Source organism: Kwoniella pini, chromosome 4 (assembly GCF_000512605.2).
Source record: "Kwoniella pini CBS 10737 chromosome 4, complete sequence".
NCBI lineage: Eukaryota > Fungi > Basidiomycota > Tremellomycetes > Tremellales > Cryptococcaceae > Kwoniella > Kwoniella pini.
In genome coordinates, this window is record NC_091719.1 from 1,436,192 (window position 1) to 1,458,802 (window position 22,611).

At 40.4% G+C, this 22,611-nt stretch overlaps 6 protein-coding genes across 6 annotated transcripts; 2 read left to right on the plus strand and 4 right to left on the minus strand.

Annotated features, from left to right (window-relative positions):
- Positions 1-473: 473 nt before the first annotated feature.
- I206_103552 (uncharacterized protein) lies at positions 474-8,846 on the plus strand (the record flags this gene model as incomplete). Its single annotated transcript, XM_019153217.1, has 7 exons — positions 474-495; positions 581-1,530; positions 1,589-2,512; positions 2,572-4,965; positions 5,030-5,166; positions 5,219-8,141; positions 8,241-8,846. The coding sequence occupies 7 exons, from the start codon at positions 474-476 to the stop codon at positions 8,844-8,846; spliced, it is 7,956 nt and encodes a 2,651-aa protein (XP_019013378.1).
- Positions 8,847-10,657: 1,811 nt separating this feature from the next.
- Positions 10,658-15,235, minus strand: I206_103553 (uncharacterized protein; the record flags this gene model as incomplete). Its single annotated transcript, XM_019153216.1, has 9 exons — positions 10,658-10,845; positions 10,922-11,057; positions 11,129-11,662; positions 11,716-11,870; positions 11,932-13,305; positions 13,358-13,438; positions 13,496-13,960; positions 14,018-14,849; positions 14,915-15,235. The coding sequence occupies 9 exons, from the start codon at positions 15,233-15,235 to the stop codon at positions 10,658-10,660; spliced, it is 4,086 nt and encodes a 1,361-aa protein (XP_019013377.1).
- A 410-nt stretch (positions 15,236-15,645) lies between these two features.
- On the minus strand, positions 15,646-18,233 carry I206_103554 (NADH dehydrogenase (quinone), G subunit; the record flags this gene model as incomplete). Its single annotated transcript, XM_019153215.1, has 6 exons — positions 15,646-16,284; positions 16,360-17,688; positions 17,748-17,802; positions 17,867-17,887; positions 17,954-18,068; positions 18,182-18,233. The coding sequence occupies 6 exons, from the start codon at positions 18,231-18,233 to the stop codon at positions 15,646-15,648; spliced, it is 2,211 nt and encodes a 736-aa protein (XP_019013376.1).
- Positions 18,234-18,743: 510 nt separating this feature from the next.
- On the minus strand, positions 18,744-19,523 carry I206_103555 (uncharacterized protein; the record flags this gene model as incomplete). The annotated part of the gene is made up of 1 exon (XM_019153214.1): positions 18,744-19,523. One exon carries the CDS (start codon positions 19,521-19,523, stop codon positions 18,744-18,746), a length of 780 nt encoding a protein of 259 aa, XP_019013375.1.
- A 558-nt stretch (positions 19,524-20,081) lies between these two features.
- I206_103556 (uncharacterized protein) lies at positions 20,082-21,236 on the minus strand (the record flags this gene model as incomplete). The annotated part of the gene is made up of 7 exons (XM_070202789.1): positions 20,082-20,320; positions 20,381-20,540; positions 20,629-20,699; positions 20,752-20,816; positions 20,882-20,909; positions 20,991-20,997; positions 21,069-21,236. 7 exons carry the CDS (start codon positions 21,234-21,236, stop codon positions 20,082-20,084), a joined length of 738 nt encoding a protein of 245 aa, XP_070058890.1.
- A 388-nt stretch (positions 21,237-21,624) lies between these two features.
- On the plus strand, positions 21,625-22,364 carry I206_103557 (uncharacterized protein; the record flags this gene model as incomplete). The annotated part of the gene is made up of 4 exons (XM_019153212.1): positions 21,625-21,858; positions 21,936-22,017; positions 22,126-22,197; positions 22,300-22,364. The coding sequence occupies 4 exons, from the start codon at positions 21,625-21,627 to the stop codon at positions 22,362-22,364; spliced, it is 453 nt and encodes a 150-aa protein (XP_019013373.1).
- Between the last annotated feature and the right edge of the window lie 247 nt (positions 22,365-22,611).

Sequence of the window (22,611 nt, forward strand, 5' to 3'; positions counted from 1 at the left end):
TACTCTTACTACTACTCCACCCGAGTATTGATCATCGCGTCACTGCATCATTTCAGGTTCAAGTACATTCCAGACCGCATCATCATAGACCACTATATATAATAACGGTATTAATCGGGACTTAGACCACGTGTCTTGTGGCACAGTATAGTAGCACTTTGAGGAGATACTCTTGATCTCCATAAGCTGAAACCATCTTCTGACGCGACTGGTGCCTTGTTCATGTTATGTTATCGATTACAGTCCGAGTTATAAAAAGTGAACATAAAGGAATTCGATTTACTCTAGCTCTCTAACATCAACATCAATAGACTTGTGACCACATAGATCCATTTGCATATCTTGGTTGCTCAAGATACATGGTACAACAACGGTGGTAGAACAGCCGCTTAAATTTTCCTCGTTACAAATTACGGTGACACTAGCTGTAGGCACATGATTAAGAGAGCTGGTTTAGTCGGACATCAGGTACAATGGAAGAGATTGTCATTCCAGGTGAGTATTAACTTATATTGATGAGGCTATGCAGCTCGCACGAGAGCCGACCAGCGGCCATGCTGATCTATTCCATGCTATGTAGACCTTGACGCCGACGATGATGATTTTCAACTACCCATAACGAAGCATGGCTTCGGCGCTAGTAGCTCAAACTCTTCTTTACCTGAGACTGATCCATACGCACATCGAACAAACCCCTCCTCAGATGCATCATACATTCCAAAAACACAATTAACTCCTAATCGGCCGATTTTACCTCAAGCATCGGCAAGCTTTTCCGTAGGATTTCCTACGCCAAATACAAGGGGTCATGGATTCGGTCAACCTGCTTCCAACTCAAATGCGGAGGATAGGTCGAAGTTGGGTAAATTGAACAATGGATCGTCTTCGTCCCTGGCAACTGCTGGAACGAGTATAAGTAGCTCATCCGGATTTCTTCAAGCTAGGAAAGGATCTTTAGCGTCTTTAAAGAATGCTTTCAAATCTTCCTCTAGCAGCAACACCAATGCTGCCATACCGCCAGTACCGAGTTTAGATACAAAAGCATACGGTGCACCAGGATATCCGGCTCTACGTAATCCATTCTCCAGATTTGATTCTCCCATCTCACCGAAGAATTCATCCTTCAAAACTCCCTCGAGATCAGGCAAAGCGCCCTCAACTTCTTCCCCAGCTCAGAACCCTTCAGGTGGATATCATGCGGATACTGGTAGAAAGTACTCGATTGCTTCTTCTCATAGATCTCAAGGTGGTCGGTCCGCTACATCACAAGGGTCTTCTTCGTTCAAAGCAGAAGATCATCCTATGCCTGCTTTACCGCCCATACCGATGCGTCAAACCCCTTCGAGGATGAATAGGATGGGAAGTGACACTAGTGTCTTTGGATTCACATCGAAGAGGAATGGCAGTATCGGTGGGGATGAGGATTTAACTTTGGGTAAAACCCCAGGAGAAGAAGCGTTAAGAGTTGTCTTTAGAGATTTTAGAGAGGCTGCCAATCAGAAAGTCAGCAGGATCTGTGCTAGACCACTCGTAAGCTGTGTAAAATTGATGGAATTCCGGGCCTTTCAATTGACTATAATTTTTGCAGAATTCACAACCTTCACTACCATCATTTCTCGACTCGGGTGTGGATCCAGCTTTCGACTCACTAATTGATAGTTTAGCTCATTGCGGTATACGGCACTCTAGACGAGTCGTAGATCTGCTCATGAGTTGGAGCAGAGACTTCACTGGCAATATAGGAGCTTCAGAAGTTCGCGCACATCTTGACCGATCGCTAGGTCTGCAGATGAGAGTTGAGGACGCAGCAGCAATTTTACAATCTAGGAAATCATCAGCAGCGAAATTCATTATGAACAGATCGTTCATACAGTTACTCAAGGTAATACCTAAAGATTCTTTAGATGCGGAATCAGGCATGAGTTTGGAGCAAAATGCTTTCAACGCTTATCGGGCGGAAAAACCTGAAGAGATTTATCAATTTCCTCACAGAAGAGCCGTCAGTCAATTACAAGTGGAACTTTTGGGTCAATTGTCAAATACTAGATTCCTGACAGTCAGTGATAGATTTATACGAGAGTTGTCGAAGCACACTGGTCAAAGTCAATCCACCAAGGAGAACGAGGCCAAGATTGAACATTTACTTAGAGGGATGAAATACCTCAAGTTGAGGGTATACCCCGAAGATGAATTAGAGATGTCTTCAGACTTCTTGAGTGCTTTGGCTGCTTTCTTCGCAAATGCTCACGGTCAAAACTTGAAGATCGCATATGCTGAAACTTTCACCAGTCTCTTACACCCAGTCATTCAAACCGCTACTGCCGAGGTCAATCATCCGACGTGGTCAAAAGCTATCACGGTTGTTCTGGAAAGAGCACTAGCTATGGCTCAAAAGGCAAGGTATTGGTCAGCTGCATTCCCATTAGTCGTTACCGCTTTAGGTGTTTCGCCAAGAGAAGTGTTCATGCAACAATGGGCATCTTGTATAGAAGCTATCTTGTCTAGATTGAAGGTAAGCAATCCCGAGGTAAAAAAAGCATCTGAAGGTAGCTGATCAACTTGAGTCTATAGGACCGCTCATTGCGCCCAGTAGCTATGGGAGCTTTCATCCGTATGCTGTGGATATACCTCAATCGATGTTCCGAATCTTCCACATCGATGCGAAAACGTCTAGATCCGCTCATACGGACATTCCTTGTCCCGAACGGGCCTCTCTACCCTCCAGAAGTCCCATCAGAGGCTTTCATCGCCATATTGTACTACATCATGGCTCGGCACCTTGATTACGGGGAAGAATTCGTGTCCGAATACCTTAGAGGCGGTGCAAACAACAATATAGCGGACCGCTCAACAGTACTTGTACGAGCTATCAATTATACCCTACGAATTGCTGAATTGGAGAGCTCCGCCCCCTGGCCAAAAGATCCGGATTTCACCAAATTCAGCTTTGAAGCATTCGAATCTTCCGGGGAGACTTTACCTTTTGATGCGGAATCTAGGCCCGAAGTTCATGACTTATTGAAGAAGTCTAATCCTGCCTTCATTGACTTACTGTTCCAGTGCGACAACAGCGTCAAGCAACTCCTATTGTCGAACGATTCTGTCACTCTATCTGGTCATGCTTCAAGTCAAACCATGGACAGCGTCCCGGATCTGATCACCGTCAAACACGGCGATGTCTATGTCACTTATCCTGCCCGATACGCTCCCACACTTCGACTGATGTCGGCTATATTGGAAACACTTCCGCGATGCATGCCTTCCGGTGTCAATATCACCCAGGTCGTCAATGTGCTCTGCCGGTCAAGCTTTTCGGCGGATCCTGGGGTCTGCTCGATCGCCGGTGATACGCTCCGAAGAATGTGTCAAGATGCCGAAAGATGTTCTCTGGTCGTCAGTACTTTCAGAGAGTTTGTCTTTGAGACTCGGCACGTGTTTAGAGATACCTTCATTGGCACCAGGCTGCTAGAGAGCCAATTCGAAAGAATTATAAAGCTATGGCTTGATCTGTTACAGACACTGGTGGGCCATCAACGAGTAGCGGAAGCACAAGCTATAGACGATGAATCAGGGAAAAGATCCACACTTATTGAGCCCTCACAGATCAGCAAGATCGAAGGTTGTGCCCTCTTTTTACTTTGTTCGACCTCACTACCCATCCGGAAATTAGCGAACCAGATTCTTATCGCTGCTAGAAATTTCGAGGGTCAACAGCGCAAGCCATCGGCCGCGTTTCGATATAGTCGTATAATGCCTGACAAAGCTGCTCTGACCCGCGTACTTCAAATCTTCGAATACAACTTAGACGAAAATGAGCTAGCCTCAGTGAGGGGATTACCATGGATGACCTCAACTGATCGTCATCGAATCGATCTGCTGTGCAGTAAAGACAAAAACAAGCTTTTTCAAAGAATAGCCGAAAGTGACCACCCAAAAGATGGGTTCCTGTGGTTATCTATTTTACCCTTTTTCGTTGGAAAGGTAGTAGAACAGTTGCCATCTCCCGCAGCAGATCTACGTCAAGTGGTATGTCAATTGGTACTTCGACTTCAAGCTCATGTTGCCCTCATCGCCGGTGGTGCTCGGATAGCTACACCTGGACGAGGATCCCTCACTACCAGATCTTCCTCAGATACGGTAATCTTGGCTGATCATTGGCGAGCCTACTTATCCGTGTTATGCGTCACAATGTCTTCTCAAGGTCCCGCCCCACCTACTCCACCCATCCAGCGGACCAAAGATGTGGTGATACTCAACCAAGAAATGATAAACTCCCCAGCTTTGTTCTCTTACCTCACTTCACTTTTAGGGTGGGACGATCCACGATTCAAAGATGCTGCCGTTTATGCGATGGGATCGATCAACCAGGATCTTCTCAGACCATTATCTGAGATCTTACTTTCAGTAGTCAGGCGATTAGCTGATGGAACCAAAGTGAGTGGAACTCCTCGATCCGATAACACGATTTCCACCTCAAGAAGAACACCTTCAACCGCTCATGGACCAATCTGGACGGCCGTTTCTCACGTATTCCGCCTGATCTCACCACTACTTCTCGACGCAAAATCATCATCCCATTTAGCAAACTTGTCAAGTATGATAGGTTTCGTCAAAGTCACGTATACCCTCCTTTCCGACCGAAATGTGAAAGAGGACTTTGAGTTACAAAGTTTGAGAAGGTCATTCTGTATGACGGTCGAAAACCTAACGAATTCTTTAGGAAAGTTGGATTCATCAGATAGATTCCTTGGAGAAGAAATGAGAGGATCGATCTTCAAATTGTGCTTTGAGTGGTGCCACGTAGGCCGCAGACCTGATGTAGCTAAAGCAAGAGAAAGTCAAACTTTGCAAGCTGCGGCAGAAGGATATAGAGGCGATAGAGACAGAGCACAATACTTGGATGATTTGCAGGCCAAAACGAAGCTGTTGAGCGCAGCTGCCGCGGAAGCGATGGCTGGATTATGTGTGAGTCGATTTCAAGCTAGGTGTTTGTGATCAGGTCAGTTGACCAGCGGTGTGGAACGAATAGCAAGGCAAATTGATATCCGCCAATGAAGCAACCCCTGCTCAACAGGCTTCGGATCACATGGTCGAGCCTTTGACTGTATTAAGGTGGATACGAGGGATGTTCGCATCTTCATCGATCTCGCATCATGAAACAGGAAGGTGAGCTATGGTACGCACCAGTCTCCGCTCAAGCTGATGACCCTCGGATCAGACGCGCGTTGTTCGCACTGATAAAGTATAATTGGAGTTGCGAGCGTTTGCTGGACGAAGTTCTCCATCAATCATTTGGCGAAGGCGAACAATTTTCCCTAGAATCTTCGTTCTTTGGCGTAGTCGCGGATGTACTTTCTGAAGGTCATCATACCCTTCCCATCGAACAAGTCGCCTGTTTAGCCTTGTCTAAAATCGGTCATCCCGTCCCTGCCATCCGGCAAAGGGCCTTTCAACTTACCGAATCGTTGTACATCGACCCATCAAGCAGTCTTCTGTCGACTGCTTTGTTCCCAGCTATAGGCAGCTCATCTCCTAATATCTACAGGCATGCCCAAAAGGAAATGTCTCAACAACTCGCTTCGATTTATGCGGATCACGCTTTTCAGTTCTTAGCTGAATGTACCACTCGACTGAGTCAGCTCGAAGCTCCTCGACGACAAGCTACACTATCGATCCTTCGACCTTGGGTAGCATACCTTGATTTAGCATCCGATACTTCGGAATTGTCACCTGAAGACGCTGCAGCAGAACACGGAGCTTTACATAATCTCGTCTATCTCGCTGTGCGATTCAGCGATGATCATCTTGAAGACATCAAATCCATCCTCGTATCTTTCGCTGAGGCAGGATATGCTCATCAACAATCATCACCACCTCAAACGCACAATACCAATACGACAGCTCTCATGAAATTTCTGTTTGAACAGGGTGGAAAGAGGAAATCACCAGAATTTGTTTCTCATGCTCAGAAGATCATGGCATGTTTAGCGCAATCCAAAGCTGGAGATACGATATTTGAAGAGATTTGCAACTTCATTGAACCTAATGCCATGGCCGCCTTACCTGAAGCCGATATTCCGCCTAGTCCAATGTCATCCCTGGTCAATCTTGATTCACTCATGAATGCACCTTCAAGTAGATCTCAAACCTTTTCAACTGGCCAATTGGCTTTACTTTACGCTGGGGAGTTACTTCCTCACCGGTTGAGCAATTTCGAACTAGGCAAAAGGATGCCTGCTCTACTCCATGCCGCCCTCATACATACCGATCATTCCTCGTCTGCCTTACGTGACCAAGCTCAATCGGTACTCTTCCAGACTCTCCGTACATGGATTTGCGATCTTTCGAACGTACCTTCAAACGACGCGGCTGCTATATGGTCATCGACCGAACACAAGCTCACTTCTTTAGCTAGAACAGCGTCAACGTTATTTTGGAAATCCGATGATTCTGGGACTTCGGAATCCGCCTTCCTGGCCCCACCTAAGATGACGAATATCATTATGAAGATACTGGGTATATTACTCCCACTACAGCCACGCATCAGACAACAATGGGGAGAGCTAGCTTTGACTTGGGCTACTTCCTGCCCAATTCGACATTTAGCTTGTCGGTCATTTCAAGTATTCCGTATTCTTTCACCGAGAGTCAACCCAAGGATGGTCTCCGACATTCTAGCCAGATTGAGCAGTACTATTGCATCTCCTTCTCCCGAAATTCAAGCTTTCAACCAGGAAGTGATTCGGACTTTCGCTGCCATCGTACAGACTCTATCGATGTCAGAAGCGTTCTCTTATCCTCAAATCTTCTGGTGTAGTGTCGCATGTCTCACCACGCCATTCGAAAATGAGTTCACCGAAGTTATAGAATTGTTTTCTCACGTATTGGACAAGACCAACCTTTCAGACCCTTCAGTCGTCAATCACCTTGTATCCTTCAGACCACCGGACTGGGTCGGTCCTGCACCATACCTTCAATCTCTCTTACTTGTCGGTTTACGATCCTCGAAAACTGCTTTCTTGACGTTTGACCTCGTTCGACGACTCACTTCAGCATCTCAGGACGAATTGGTTGATTCACCCTCCGATCGATTATTGCACGGATTTATAGCTGCTCTTCCTTGGATGCTCCATTCCTTAGACCTTGGCGAACCCAATGAAGAATTGGCTTCTATGGCTTTGGATCTAGCATCTATAGCAGATCATCAAGGTAGTCATTCGTTTTCGAGGTTATTAACGAGTTTTGCCAAAGTTAGATTTAGGGCTAAAGATGATTTCATTCGACAAGCCGCTTCCCTTTTGCGAGATTACATGCCTACCCACGCATTAGATATCGTTACTCTCTTACTTGGTTTCATACTGAATACCCATGAATGGATGAGGGAAAAATCAATGTCAATACTAAAATTGATTCTACAACATCCTGAAGCTAGGGCTCCCATCCAAACATACGGAAATGAACTTCTTATACCACTTCTGAGGCTCGTGCCTACAAAACACGCATCTCAGGCCTTAGACGTCCTTGATATGCCTTCTGCCATTGATCCCGTTTCAACCGCGTTGTCCCCAAGCTCATTCAACAAATCTGAAGGAGGCGATATTTTCGGTCCAATAACTGAAGAATCAGGATGGTCTGTACCTCGATCTAAAGATCTAAGTGCTCTTACCAAAGAAAATGTTCATGCGGTCTTCAATACTTGCGCTATTGAGACTCGAGCTGCATCAGCCCACTTTTCGATCGTACAGTTTACAGATCTTTCATCCAATAAATACGGTGGATTTGGAACAATGGGAATGGGCAATTTCTCTCAAGCTTCGTTTGATTTACCTTCTCCGCCACTTTCTAGCATCCAGAATCATCATACCTTGAATAGTAGTAGATCAATTGGAATGGGAGGTGTAGATAATCAATCTATAGGAGATTTGGTTGGAGCTTTACATTCTTTAGGACAATTCTTTGATGATGGTTTGTCCTCACTGGAAGAAGAAGAACAGGATTCGCCCAGTACAATTGATCATCAGCAATTGACCAATGGAAAGATAACGGCCAGTGGAAGAAGGGGAAGTGATTCGAAATCTGGTCAAGGACATAGGCAAACAGGAAGTGATGTTAGTGAGAGGCGTTTGAGAGCAATCATGGCCGTGAGTATTTCTGCTCTGCAGATCTATCTTTAGACCTGTCAACCGTGTTCATGTCAAATTTGGAATCAAAATTGGTGCTAATATATGATCGAATGACAGAGGGGTCACCAAGCATCGATTTCTTCACCTATATACGAGTCTTTCCCTTCTCATTCAACTTTGAATGGATCTAATCCTACTACGGCCAAGATGATTCATAATCATCGACCTAACATGTCGATCTCGATGACTTCTGATTCATCAATGACTTCTTCTCAAGATGAACGAGATAGAGATAACATAACCCAACGACTAAATTTCACTTCTAACAATAATCCTAGTTTTCACCGAAGAAATGACTCAGGAGCAGGAAAAAATTCGCATTCAAGGAGTAATTCAAACTTGAATGTATTTTTGCATAACAGACGTCATGGAACCATGGAAAGTGTTTCTTCGATTAGCGATGTAGGAGACCAGAATGCTTTTGGATTGGAAGAAAACAGTAACCTGAATGGAGCGAATCAAAGTATGACTTCTATCAATTCATTTGTGAATAGGCAAGCTATTTGGGATATAGGAAGTCAGAATCAAATTTCAATTGAACAAGGAGGCGAAAATGGAAGTGGTGTTATAGATTTGAACGAGCTCAACGAGGTTGTAGGACGAAGTGAGCAAAATACACCGGTCTTAGCAAAGAGAAATATACTTAGACCCGGAGGTAATTAGTGTAGGACAGAGAGGTTTTGTGTAATCTAGATTTCAGATTGACCGAGAAAGAATATAGAAATTGTAGATTTAGAAAAGTATATTACATGTAGCATATTTCAATATCGCAAAGGAGTTAATCAACAAAACGAGATCTTCTAATGATCCTCGGTTCTAATTGAATCTCAACTTGTTTAATCTATTCATAACCTATACAAACAAAGTATTTCCCCATCATTTCAGTACATCTAAAACAAAATCAAAGCTGTTGAAAATCAGATCCTACATATTCTCGATATAATCTATTATTAAATCCAAATTGATTCATTGCATTTTCTAAAATCCAAATTTCTGTTGAAGACCAAGGACGAAGTGATTTAAATTGAAATAATGTTCCCCATCCAGTTCTATCAATCTTCATATCTACAGTATGTCTCGTCAATTAATTCAAGTTTTATTAAAATGAAATATCATTTACCAAAACCGTATATTTTGGAATTCAGATAATATACTAAATTTACTTTTGGTGTATACCAATCCTCTGTCAAATTAACTTGATAAGCTCGATACTATCGTAAAGAGTATCTTGAATCAGCAATAGAAAAGGGTAAATCTCTTCTTATACTAAAAATAATCTAGTATAAACTAACTCACATACCCGCTCATTTTCGCTATTCTCGATTACAATCACCTACAATCTTGAAGAGAGTGTGGCGACTTAAAGTTTTGGTGAAGGGAGATGGATGTAGAGATTCCGTGAGAGGAATAACTTATACATATATATATATATATATATTCTGCTGTCACGAGTTTTGTCTTTCATTATCATTCGCTGCGCGAAAATAATGTACTATAAGCTTGAATCGAATGCTTCTCCAAAATCAATTTAAAAACGATTCTACTCGAGCAGGGCGCAAGAAGGCCGTGTGTGAGTTTCTCGCTTATAAGAATGGGGCGTGCGGCTTGCAAAGCTTCAAAAAACGACGTCAACATATTCGAAAGATGCATCTTTATTGAAAATAAACATGCAACACACTGGTCAGAAGCATATACTACAAGACCGATTGAGTAGCGCGATCCAATTTCTCGATAATTGCTGTTTGCAAGACGAGGTATCAGTATGGCTCGAGAATGTAGCCTCAATTAACGAAGAATGATGAACTTACATATTCTGACATATTGAATTGGTTTCTTATTAGAAGATGAACGAAAACACAGGTAATCAGATATGATAAACTCTCATATATATGCCGATTTGACTAGAATAAAGTTTGAGATCTGACTGGAACTTGGATGACAAAGGATATTCATCGACTCGAATGGTCATCGCTATACGTCATATATGACAAAGGGTAGGTGAAAGGATGTATAATTCAACTTTTAGCTCAAATGGGTATGCTTCACCTTTGAACTCCATTTAAATAGAGGGAGAAGATTGTAAAAGGATATGTCGTTGGATACTTTGACTTGGGTATCGCAGCACCGCCATCACAAAGTACTGCCGGCGGTAATTGATTGGCATGGCGATTAAGTAGCTTTGTAACCAATCAACAAGGCTCTCCCGCAGCATGATCGAGACCCAAATTGAACGTACATCCAAAGTCGAAGTGGGCATGCAGACACAAAATCAAAATCAAGACGGGTTTGATGTCACGTTGCTAGAGCGATCTGACCTTGCGAAAAGCTACTTAAAAGCAAAAACAAGAACATGTGAATTGCATTTGCATATGGAACAGTATACGTATGTATATAGAGATAGAATCGTGCTAGTCCTTACTCTGCCAATACATGTTTACATACCTCGCCATTCTGATGTGACCGCATGCTCGCAATCACCAATCATCATCAGGAGGTGGTAATCCCTTTTGAGCAATTTCTTCCTCGTCACTACTTTCATCCATCTTCGCTTTAGCAAACAGAGCATCCATTTCTTGTCTTTTCTTTTCTTCTTCCGACATTACATTTGCTGCAGGTACGAATTTCTTAGTTCGGGAAGAGTTCATCTTGGGAGCTTGAGATACTGCGGGGTCATCGAAAGATTGAGAATCAATCCAAACGAAAGCATTACTAGCAATCTCAGTGATTCATAGACTCACGCGATATCATTCCTTCCGGTCTCAAATCAATCTTTTTCAAGGGCTCATCCTTTCCTTCAAGCCATTCTGATGCGGAACAAACGTACGTCTCCACATCTGTAGTTGAAACATATATATCGTCTTGGAAGAATTCAGGCTTACATCACATAAATTTGTAAATCAGCTCTACTATATTAGATAGAATGGACTTGCTTTCCCTAGACTCACCTTATTTCTTGGGATAGTAATAGTCACTTCTTCCAACGTCTTACTTGTCAATCTCAAACATTTTGCAATTTCGACCTTTTTAACATCAACTATTCGTTTAGGTTGGAAGATCAAGCCAATTTGTGGAGAGGAAGCAGTATGACTAGGTAACTTGGTTATAGGTTCTGTGTTTGATAGTTGGATTTCATAGGTTTGAATAACTCTTTCACCTTTTCCCCATACGTACAATATCGAGGTATCAGGATCGTATACTGGGAAAAGCACTGACGGTGAGACGTCTATTGTCATTGAGTAGATGATTTCAATATTTGCTCCGATGCGATAGAGGTTCATCTTTCTTTGTGATCCCCGTGAAAAGCCGACTGACACTACATGATTGGCATCGATCCAAGCGATTTGGAATGACCGCGGACTATCATGAGCTTTGCCTGATTTGACATTGTCAGAGCTCCGTGGATCCAAGACGAGTATTTGATTATCTTTCGTAGCGATCGCCACCCTGCTTCCTTCAGGTGAGATAGAGAAGTTGAAAGCCTGCATTCGAATTTAGCTCATCGTCTTTGATCCTGCTGCCATACCTCACTTACTCCGTGTGGCGATACCTCTGCAGTTTTGACCTCTTCTCTCTTGCTCAAATCCCAGAACCGCAAAAAGGAAGAACCATGATCATTCGTCAACCCCACCAGAAGATCTTTTGCAGTAGGATGAAAAGCGATCTGCGTAATTTTATCGATACCTTTACCTGAATCATTCAAGAAACTTAGCTCAATTTCAAGATCAGTCAGACATGGCGAAGATCTCACCTTTCAGAATCTGATCCGCTTCAGGTCCAACGCCTTCGATACCTTTCGAATCTACTGTCCAAACCCTAATAAGTCCATCTTCTCCAGCTACAGCAACTCTATCCCCAGCCAATTCTACGTCAAAATCAACTATTTCCACTCCTGCTGAAAGGTATCCTTCTCCGCCAACTGACAATCTACCTTTTTTCGATAAAGGATGAACATTCAATCTACCTCCGGTTCCTTGGATAGGGAAAAAGGCAAGTCGAGAATTAGATTTGAGTATTCTGGAATCTTGATGTAAGGTTTGAATTGGCGGTAAAGCGTCATAGGTGGGTATTAGGGGAGATTTTCCAGCGAGGAATTTACGAGACCAATTAGGATTATATCGTTCATTCGGCGGTGCTTGTGTGTTGGCAGACGCTTTCTGCCGTAAGTTTGAGGTCGCAGTGATCGGTTGACTTGCTTGCAAAGAGGGTTTAGGCGATGCTGCAGATTCCGTCGACACTGGCTTTGCCTCCGGCTGGGTAAGTGGCGGAAAAGGTGTGATTTCAGTTTTGCCCACCTGCTCTACTTGTACAGGTACTTCTTTATCCTTCAATGTGATTGTCTTTTCCTCAGCAATCTTCTGAACCTGTTTAAGTTGGATATCACCCTTTTCTTCCTCCTTTACCTCGTTTGCCTTGTCAATCGGGATAGTGGCCGGTCTGAATATATCGAGAATCTCTCTTTCGCTCCCAAATATCAATTTCAATCCTCTACCTTCCCATCCAGTTCCAGAATTGTTTATCCCCTCTTTCCAAAGTTCGTAACCCGGCATATATCTCTCTACGAATCTTTGTACTTGTTCATCCGTCATCCCTTTACCCCCGTTTGAAGATTTCATGGCGTGTTCTTGCTGGAGTCGCCATTTGAAAACGTAATCATAGGAGAGGGGTTCGACCTGGATGAAAGCTTTGAAAGTTGGGTATATGGCTTGTGCAAATTCCGACAGGTATGTGTTCAATGTCTGCAGAGAAGATAAGGTGTGTCTCGTATAGTAGATATCCGTAGTCTGAGTAGAAGCAGGTGTAGGGTTGTCATACGCTGCCTTTAGAGCTGACTCAGAGAGAGGTGCAAAACCCATCGACCATCCTTCTAGGATGAACACGTCGATAGGCCCATTTATCTTGACTGTCGAGTCCGATCGATCTCCTTCACCATCACAAAGACTCTTGTTGAATATTGGCAAGTTGACTGGACGTCCAGGCGTGTTATTGATGTGCTTGACCTGCTCTATGACAGATAAAGCTAAGTCGACATCGTGTGTACCCGGTGGGCCACGTCCAGATAATAATGCGTTGTCTGGGTGTTTCGCTGCAATATCCTTCAGGCCTTGATGCGTTTTGTACAGATCTGCGAGACTATCAGCTGCGATTCTGTAGTCAGTTTTCTCAAAAGAGCTTACCATCCAATGACAACACAGCCGCTGTCAAACCTTTCTTTTGTTTGAGATACTGCACAAACCCAGAACAAAAAGTCGTTTTGCCTGTGCAGTTTGGAAGTTTAGCCGATGCGCTCCGAAGACTCAGAGAAAGCAGCTCACCACATCCTTGAGGACCTTGCAGCCCCACAAACAAAGGCCCGTTCGCAGCATCCGACTTATGTCTTTCAAACTCCTCTGCAAGGTAATCAGCCACGATACGTGACTTGTAGCTTGTAGAAGAGTAATCCTCGTCTTTAAGTAAAGCGGGTAAATCGGTGTTGTTGGAGAATGTCTCTTTGATCTGAGTTGGTGGCGATGTCGTCGGCTCAGTCGATGGGGATTCTGAGTTCGCAACGGTAACTGTAGGAGCTGGCAGCGAGGTAGGAGATGATTGATCTGTACCATTCAATGGGTTGGAAGTAGACTTAGGTTTCACGGGGTCAGGAGCAGACTGAGCTTGGGTAGTCTTCTCTTTATATGCTTTAATCCTATCTTCCCAAATATTTCTCTTCGAGGGATCTAAAGATATATAAAGAGGTAGATTATCTTTACCATCAAACCATTGTTCAGCAGATTGTTCAGGTACTAAAAATGATTTTTAATAAGTAATCAAATTCTTTATATATGATGTTTAGTACTTACCAGTTCCAATAATATCAGGAAATAAATCTGAATGAAAATCAATTAATTGTTTTCTAGGAATTCTAATACTAATAGGTATTAAACAATTTCCATCTTTATCTTTTGTAAATAAAAATATTTTAGAAATTTCAGTTTTCATAACATTTAATAAATTAATTCCATTATTATTAATAATTATTGAAGAATTTAATAAAGGTAAATTTAAATTATGAATTGATTCTTGAAATCCATTTTGAAAAAAATTTGAAATTTCAATTTGTCTTAAAATTAAATCACCTTTTCCAATTAAATAAATTAAATTTCTTTCTTTATCAATTAAAGGAATTAATAAATTATTAGAATTAGTATCTAAAATTTGATTAAAAATTAAATCTAATTTTCCTATTGAAGAAAATAATGAATATTGTCTATTTCTAAATTTTGAAAATGATGTTATAAATATATTTTCATTTATCCAAATTAATTTACATGGTTTTAAAGGTTGAATTAATGATACCAAAGATTTAGTTATAATAGGTTCATTTGATTTTCTAGGTTCAAAAATTATTAAATTCCCTGATTTACTTAAAATTGCTAATTTTGTACCATCTGTTGACCAGCCTATTGACCATATTCCTTTTGGTTCGTTCAGATTGAGTGATATTCTAGCTTTTGGAACTGATGAAGAGGTATCATATATGGTCAAAGGACGAGAAGAGCTTGATACGAGAAGAATATTGGGTGTAGTAGGGTGTAAGTGAAGATGCGTTATAGGTGAAGCAGATTGAGCTGGGATTGTATGGCGGGCTATGAGAGATGAAGAAGAGGATTCGGGTAAAGTATATATCGAAATCTAAATGTCAATATTAGCACTTTATTTCAAGTCACAATGAGATTTGACCTGTCTGTTTTACTCACACTTCCATCTGAATTCCCAATCGCCATGGTCCCATCTTCCAATTTACTTAAATCCCAACTAGTGATTGACCCATTTCCCACTCTTGCATGCCCAACCATTTCTTCCTCTTCTTCATTAAGGTCATTCTTATATTCTCTATAAGTCAATTCACCAGATGAAGTTAAAGTGACAATCCATTGTCGATTACTTTTAATCTCATTATCGAAATGATTACCTGAAAAAATTGTTAATTGAGGTAAATCCTTTCGATAATATTCTTCTCTTGTTGGATAATGAATCAATGAATTCCGGTATTTGGAGGCACCGAATCGACCTGCCATCTCAAATAATATCCCTTATCAAGCTATTGGGATAGTTCAAGATCTGATGCAATTGTATTGAAAGTATAACAATGTGTATAATCTTATCTTGTTATTTGTTCATAGTGGTCCGAGTGACGCAATAAGACACTTTCGAACCATATTGCCTCCGCAATCCGGACTGCCTCCACCTTTGAACCTGGAAACAAGTCATAGATCTGGCTATACCTTTCGAAGCCGACATTACTCTACTTCGTCTCGACGTGTTCGCAACAGTACACTCCGTACAAAGGAATCGTATATGCTAATATCTGCATGCCAAAATTACAAGTTGAGTGAAAAAAAAAGGAGTATCATTAAACAAACGAAATCCAGCTCCCGGCCTTCGCCTATCCCTATTAATCTATTATACATAAGAATGACCTAAGCAACTAAGCAAAAGAAGCTTGAGCTTGAGCATCTACATCGCTGATTTCGTATTGTTTCTTAGTGAAAGCTTTTGAACAATCAGCCATAGTTACAGATGCTCTAGAAATAGGATCTGTTCTGTAGAAATCTGCTATAGGTTTTTTCAATGGATTACTTGATGCTGTTGTAGATTGAAGTGAAGATAGGAGTTGAAGACCAGTTTTTACAATCTCCAAAGATGGTTTTTCGATGTGATCATATCGAACAAGTGTTGGAGATATATCAAACATTCTTTGACGTATTTGAAGTGTATCATCGTATGGTAATGGGTTTCCGATAACTTCCGATAAAGCTCTAATGATCTTCCAATCTTCTCTGGATGCTCCAGGAGGTGGTACTGCAGTTCGACCCATTTGAGATCTACCTTCAGTATTTATCCAAGTAGCTGATTTCTCGGTGTATGCTGCTGCTGGTAAACACACATCGGCGAATTGGGCACCGAGATCACCGTGATGTCCTTGATAAACTACAAAGGCATCTTCGGGAATTGTTGATGGGTCAACGTCATCTGCGTTAAGAAGGTAAACGAATTTGGGTTTGACTGATGAAGCCGAAGAAGAAGGAGTGAAGCCAATATCGTAAGCTGCTGCTCGAGATGCGGCCTAGTGGAGAAAAAGTAATTATCAGTCCATGTTTCCATTGTACTTCTTGTTCCTTCAAAGTGATATGGTACTCACTCGTTGTAAGACTGAGAATCCAGTCCACTCAGGAGTCAAGAATCTGCTCTCGTTACTCGATACATGTTTTCCAACAGCCTTCAAGATAGCAGCACCATCTTGGGTCTCAGTGACAGCGGACCCAACAATCAATAAAGGCTTCTTAGCTTCTTTCCAAATCTTAGCGAAACCCTTGTTTCCCTTTCCATTGAGGAAAGATTCAACGTCTTTAGGCGATGTACCGATGTGCTCGTATTCAAAGGTTGAATCGAATTTCTCACCAATGACAGCGAACTCTGCACCTCTATGTAAGAAAGATTTTCTGAATCGAGAGTTGATTGTAGCAGCTTCATGTCGAGGGTTGGTACCAATCAACAAAACAGCGTCTGCGTCTTCTACATTTTCAATAGCAGTGTTGAATAGATAATTTGATCGAATATCAGCTGATTGGGTAGGAGGTTTATCGCCTAATTTCGAATCTAAAGTCAAGTTTTCGGAACCTAATCTGTTAACCAAATCTTTAAGAGCTACTAAAGCTTCTGTATCTGCTAAAGATCCAGCCACGGCTTTGATTTCGTCATTTCTAGCTCCAGAGTTAAGGTATCCGTGTCTGATGGTTTCCATTGCAGTTTCCCATGAAGCAGGTACGAATCTATTGCCTTCTCTAACTAAAGGAGTGGTCAATCGTTGGTATTTCAATCCATCGTAGGCGTATCGAGTTTTATCCGAGATCCATTCTTCGTTGATTTCGTCATTGATCTTAGGTTGAACTCTCATAACTTGAACACCTCTTGAATCTACTCTAATGTTACTTCCAACAGCATCCAAGACGTCAACTGATTCAGTTTTCTTCAATTCCCATGGTCTAGCTTGGAAAGCATATGGTTTGGATGTTAAAGCTCCGACAGGACACAAATCAATGATGTTTCCTGACATTTCCGAATCCATAGTTTTTTCTATGTACATTCCAATTTGTAAATCATTTCCTCGACCAGTAGTACCTAAATCTTCCACACCAGCAACATCATTGGCGAATCGTACACATCTTGTACATTGAATACACCTGTTCATAGAAGTTTTGACAATTGGTCCGAGATCTTTGTTTTCTACCGCACGTTTTCCGGTTATTTCGTGGAAACGTGTTCTATCTGATCCATATCTCATTGATTGATCTTGTAAATCACATTCTCCTCCTTGATCACAAATTGGGCAATCTAATGGATGGTTTGCCAATAAGAATTCCATGACTCCTTCTCTTGCTTTGTGAACTAAAGGTGTATTGGTGAATACTTTCGATCCTGGCATAGCAGGCATAGCACATGATGCTACTGGTTTTGGAGATCTCTCAACCTGCCATCAAAGAATGGTCAATATTGTGATCGCATCAACTTCTCGATGTTTGAACTCACCTCAACCAAACACATTCGACAGTTACCAGCGATAGCTAATCGATCATGATAACAGCTAAGATCCTACGTCAGCTTGAAATCCTGGACCCAAATGGCATCAGGGGATGATTAAAGCTTACAATCGGGGAACGGCGGCACCACTAAAAAGAGTCATGCAAGTCAGTTTGGTGTGTAGAAGCATTACAGTACGAGCCGATCTCACTCACGCTTGTTCACAGGCTTGAATCAAAGCAGTACCTTGAGGTACCGTAACTTCCTTTCCGTCGATAGTGAGAGTAATATCAGCTTGTCGAGGGGCGGAAGTAGAGAGGAGTCGGGCACCTATGAGTGAGAAGTTCAAGGACGCTTCTGTCAGCTCGACGATCAAACAAGAGACTGCTTCTAAGTAATGAAGTGATAACTCCAGCCAGATCGAGATCAATGGCAATACTCACGAGAAGGTCCAGCGACTCTAGCAAGATTCTTTTGTGCGATTCTTCTAAGCATTTTGTTTTATTCTTTCCCTCCAAGTCAGTGAATATAAATATGAAGAGAGGTGAATGATATGCTCGATTGAGCTTTGTCGTTATTGAAAAGAAGCAGTAAAATATGAAATGATGAAATCTAATCTGACGTTTTCAACTATTATGCTTTTGTTACATATGCTATTATTGATACTAAGGTGGTGTTAACCGTTAGCCAGTGAGCTTCAACTTAAATCCAACTACAATCATCAAATTCCCGAATGTGGCACTTCATTCGGAACCAATGAGAAAAGTCAAGTTACTCTACGTAAGGTAAAAATAATACACGTGGTATTGAGGTGTTCTGTTGCGAGTTTCAAAGGCTTCTTTCTGTATTGTAACTTTATCTGAGATCTTATGCTGAAGCCATGCATATGCCTCAAAATTATACGAGGGTTGTTAGCAAGATCTATTCAAAGATGTACAACAAGTATGCAATGAGATATATATAATTTATCCCCTTGCTTAGACACCAGTACTTAGACTCTAAAAGCTATATATAACTCCCTTCCCTAACTCCCCTTCCTCTTCGCTTTTCCACTATAACAACATGTTCAGGTAATAATCCATTCAAACTTTCCCATTCTAAATCATCAACATATTTATTTTTAATAAGCCTATTATTCTTCTCTTTTCTATTTCGATTTTTAGATTCAAAAATATTTTGCTTATTTTTATTTTTATTTTTATTTTTATTTTTATTTAAAAAAGGAAAATTAATTTTTTTACCTAAAATAAATTCTAAATCATAAAGTAAATTATATTTTGATTTTTTATTAAATAATGTTAATTCAGTTGGAATTAAATCAAATGAAGAATTAGATGATGATGATGATGAAATTGTTAATCTTGAATAAGCAGGATGTTTATTAAATTCTTCTTTCCTGTATTTTAATTTATCATTATTATTATTATTTTGATCAATTGATTGATTATTGAAATGACCTAATAATGAATATTCTGTATTAATAGGTTTTAATGGTTTAGATAATGAAGAAATTGGTGATTTTTCTTTTATTGATGAATTACGTTCATATAATCGGTCTGTTTTTGTTGAATTATATGTATATTTTGATGAAATTTCATATTTTGATTTGATATCTGAATATAAAGAAGAAGAAGTAGAATCTGATTTATATTGATGATGAGTTTCTTTCGAAGGTATATAATAAGTTGCAAATGGGTGATTAGGAGGTAAAGTATTAACAAAATATCTATTTTCGAAATCATTCGAAATTGGAGGGAGAGGTGCTTTTCTACTAGGAGTGTACATCTTTGTAAGAGTTATGAGTTATTTATACTGTGTAGTCAGAATAAGATAAGATACCGTTGTATGCTTCTGGTGATTGTTGAGGAAGTATGTATCTTATCCATGAGGAAGGTTTATATATACATTCTCATACAGAGCTTCAATATCTGATCAACTTGAAATTGCCTTCACATCACGATCAAATCAGCTGAAAAACAAAATGGGTCCTTTGAAGATGAACATCCGATGAGATCGCGAAGTGAAGTCTCTCAGCTCATCTTGTGGCCTCATTGATAAGTGAGCTTTCGCAAGCTGATCATGATGAGAATACACAATCTCAGGGTTAATCGGGGATCATGCAAATGATCGATTTCATGACGAGATGATGAAGTGAACTGAACTGAACTGAAATATAGATGAAACGCAAAAATTTACCCCTGAATGGTTACGATCAGATTGCGACATGACGGACCATACTGCAATCTGTGCATGCAAAAGTCATCAATTCGCATTCTCAAATTTTTGCAACATGAATGCATTCAACTCTGCAAGATAGTATCACTCATCATTATACCACCAAATCTACTTATGTATAGCGTTTAATCCTCTAAATACTAACCAAGCCATAAGTGTACTTCCCACATACATCATAATTCTTTGTTGAAAATTCATAATAGTTAAAAAGGGATATGGGAAAGATCCGTTGATAGAAGCGCAATGTTCAACCCAAAGACTATAACCTGTACCAAAGGTAGCCGCTAAAACGAATGATCCAATATTAGATGCAGGTGGTTTGAATTTCTTTTCGAGGAAGAAGAAATCTACATTGATTCAAATTGTTAGCATTCTGATTAAAGAACTATGTATAGATGAAGCCTTACCAATAGCTAAAGCTACAGCAGGTAAAGCATGCATACTTAGATCCATCAATAATGGGATTCTAAATAAAGGATCTTTTGCCTCCGCAGAAGGTTCAGATGAACTGGACAATTCCGGATTAGGAGGAAGCATTAATTCAGGTGCGAAGAGAATGATTGACCACTGAGAGTATAGTTTGATTAGCTGGTAGAAGAGATTTGATACGTATGCCGCTTTCCAAAGACGACGGAGACAGAAGATGATTACTTACGTAGATCGAAGATATGACTAGCTCAACCGGCATCGCGAATAGTAAAAATACCCTTTTGATCGTCTTCAAAGCTGCTATATGAATCAATAAGATGAACTAAATGAAGTAGTTTCGACTACGTACACTGTATAGCAGGTAGGTAATCACATACACCAGATAAGAACATAGTTATGATTGTACCGAATAGTCTGATAAAATCAATGACATCAGTCCATACCCACTGCAGAATTTACTGAGGAACAATAAAACATACCCTAAGATGGTAAGATATTGAAAATGACCTAAATAAGAACCAGATAGAAGATCAATATATCATTATGATATTGACCAATACACCATATACATTATAAAATCCAGCTTACCTCCATACTAAAAGTAAGTTGATATCATATAATATAGTAAGCGATCGATTTCAAAAATCAAATTTCCGACATACTCACTTGAGTTCCAATATAATCCTTAGTTAAAGCTAAATTTTGTAATCCCCAAAAACCATCAAACATAGCAGCTGTAACACCTATATGGAATATAATCCTTCCAATTTTTGGCATAGCATCAGGTGGATATTGATTAGCAGGTGCGACTCGTTGTGTCGATTTGATAGGCATTTTTAATGAATGGGAAATGATATAATATCTATATATAGTCTATAAACGTTCTGAAACTGAAAGATGATTAAAATCCATCTATGTCTATACTTATAAGATAAAGAGATAAGATCATCGTGTTAGAATTCTTCAATCTTGGAAAATCAATCATCGAGATTTAGAAGATGAATGACGCACGTTCAGGAACAAATCATTATGATGTTACCGTTGATAGATTCGGGAATGAAAGTTCCGATTTATCCGGAAACAAATCAACAACGTCCAGAGTCATGTTAATTATATAACTTGCTTGGTTTACAAAACACCTCCCCTTGTCATAAATGAAGTTCGAATATACAGTAAAACGTTCTTTACACGAATAGAATTGAATCAAGAGGTATCGTACACCATGACAAACTACTCATATTATCTTATTCCATTGGTACATCTTCAAACTTTAGCAACTTCAATTAGATTCGCAGCTCGTAGATTAGGTTTTCCAAATAATGTTAATCCTAGAGATGTAATTAAAGAAATGGAATCAAGTGGTAAATTGAAGAAACATACTTTAGATAAGATAAAAAGACGACAAGCTGCTCATGAGAATTGTTTTGAGAATGAAGCAGTATGGATTGGAGCTGTTGTAAGTTGAATCTCTTCATTACCGGTCGTCTGACGAATTTTAATGCTTCACGATATATTAATGCTCTATCGTAACAGATTGCAGGTAATTCCGTTGGGCTATCTTCAACATGGATGAATACCATGTCAATTGGATACTTCTTACTTCGATGTATATATAGTGAGTCATCAACAATAATCGATCTTTCAACTCAATATAATTCTACCTATTCCCACAACATGAATTAATGAAGAGTCAAATTGACACTCGTGTGTGACCATTCCGTAGTATACTCATACATCAATATCTCAACCCAAAAGAAATCCTTGTTCCGAACTTTGGCTTATTGGACAAGCAATTGTAAGTAAAATTGTTCAACATCTGTAAAGCCAATTAGCATCTATTTAATAACAGCTTCACCAATGAACATATACTAATTCCGTATATCTTAACTCTGTATAGTCTGTTTCCTCGCTACTTTCGTCAAAGCTGGTCTTCAATTCAACGCCAATACGAAACTTCTATAGCATGACAGTTGTTTCCGAAATCAATTGTTATCCCATATTAAAATAATCATTGACCTATGCTTGAGCGACAAGGATTGAATGGGTGGCATGTTATGGATCTGACTCAGTTTCGAGTACATGGTCACTATGCATCAAATCAACGCACTGACATTTGGGTGATAGTCTTTAAAGGACTCTCTGGGAAACGTTTCAGGAACAATCATTCTGACATTGCTGAGCTTGGCTGGATACTGCTTTTGACCCTTGA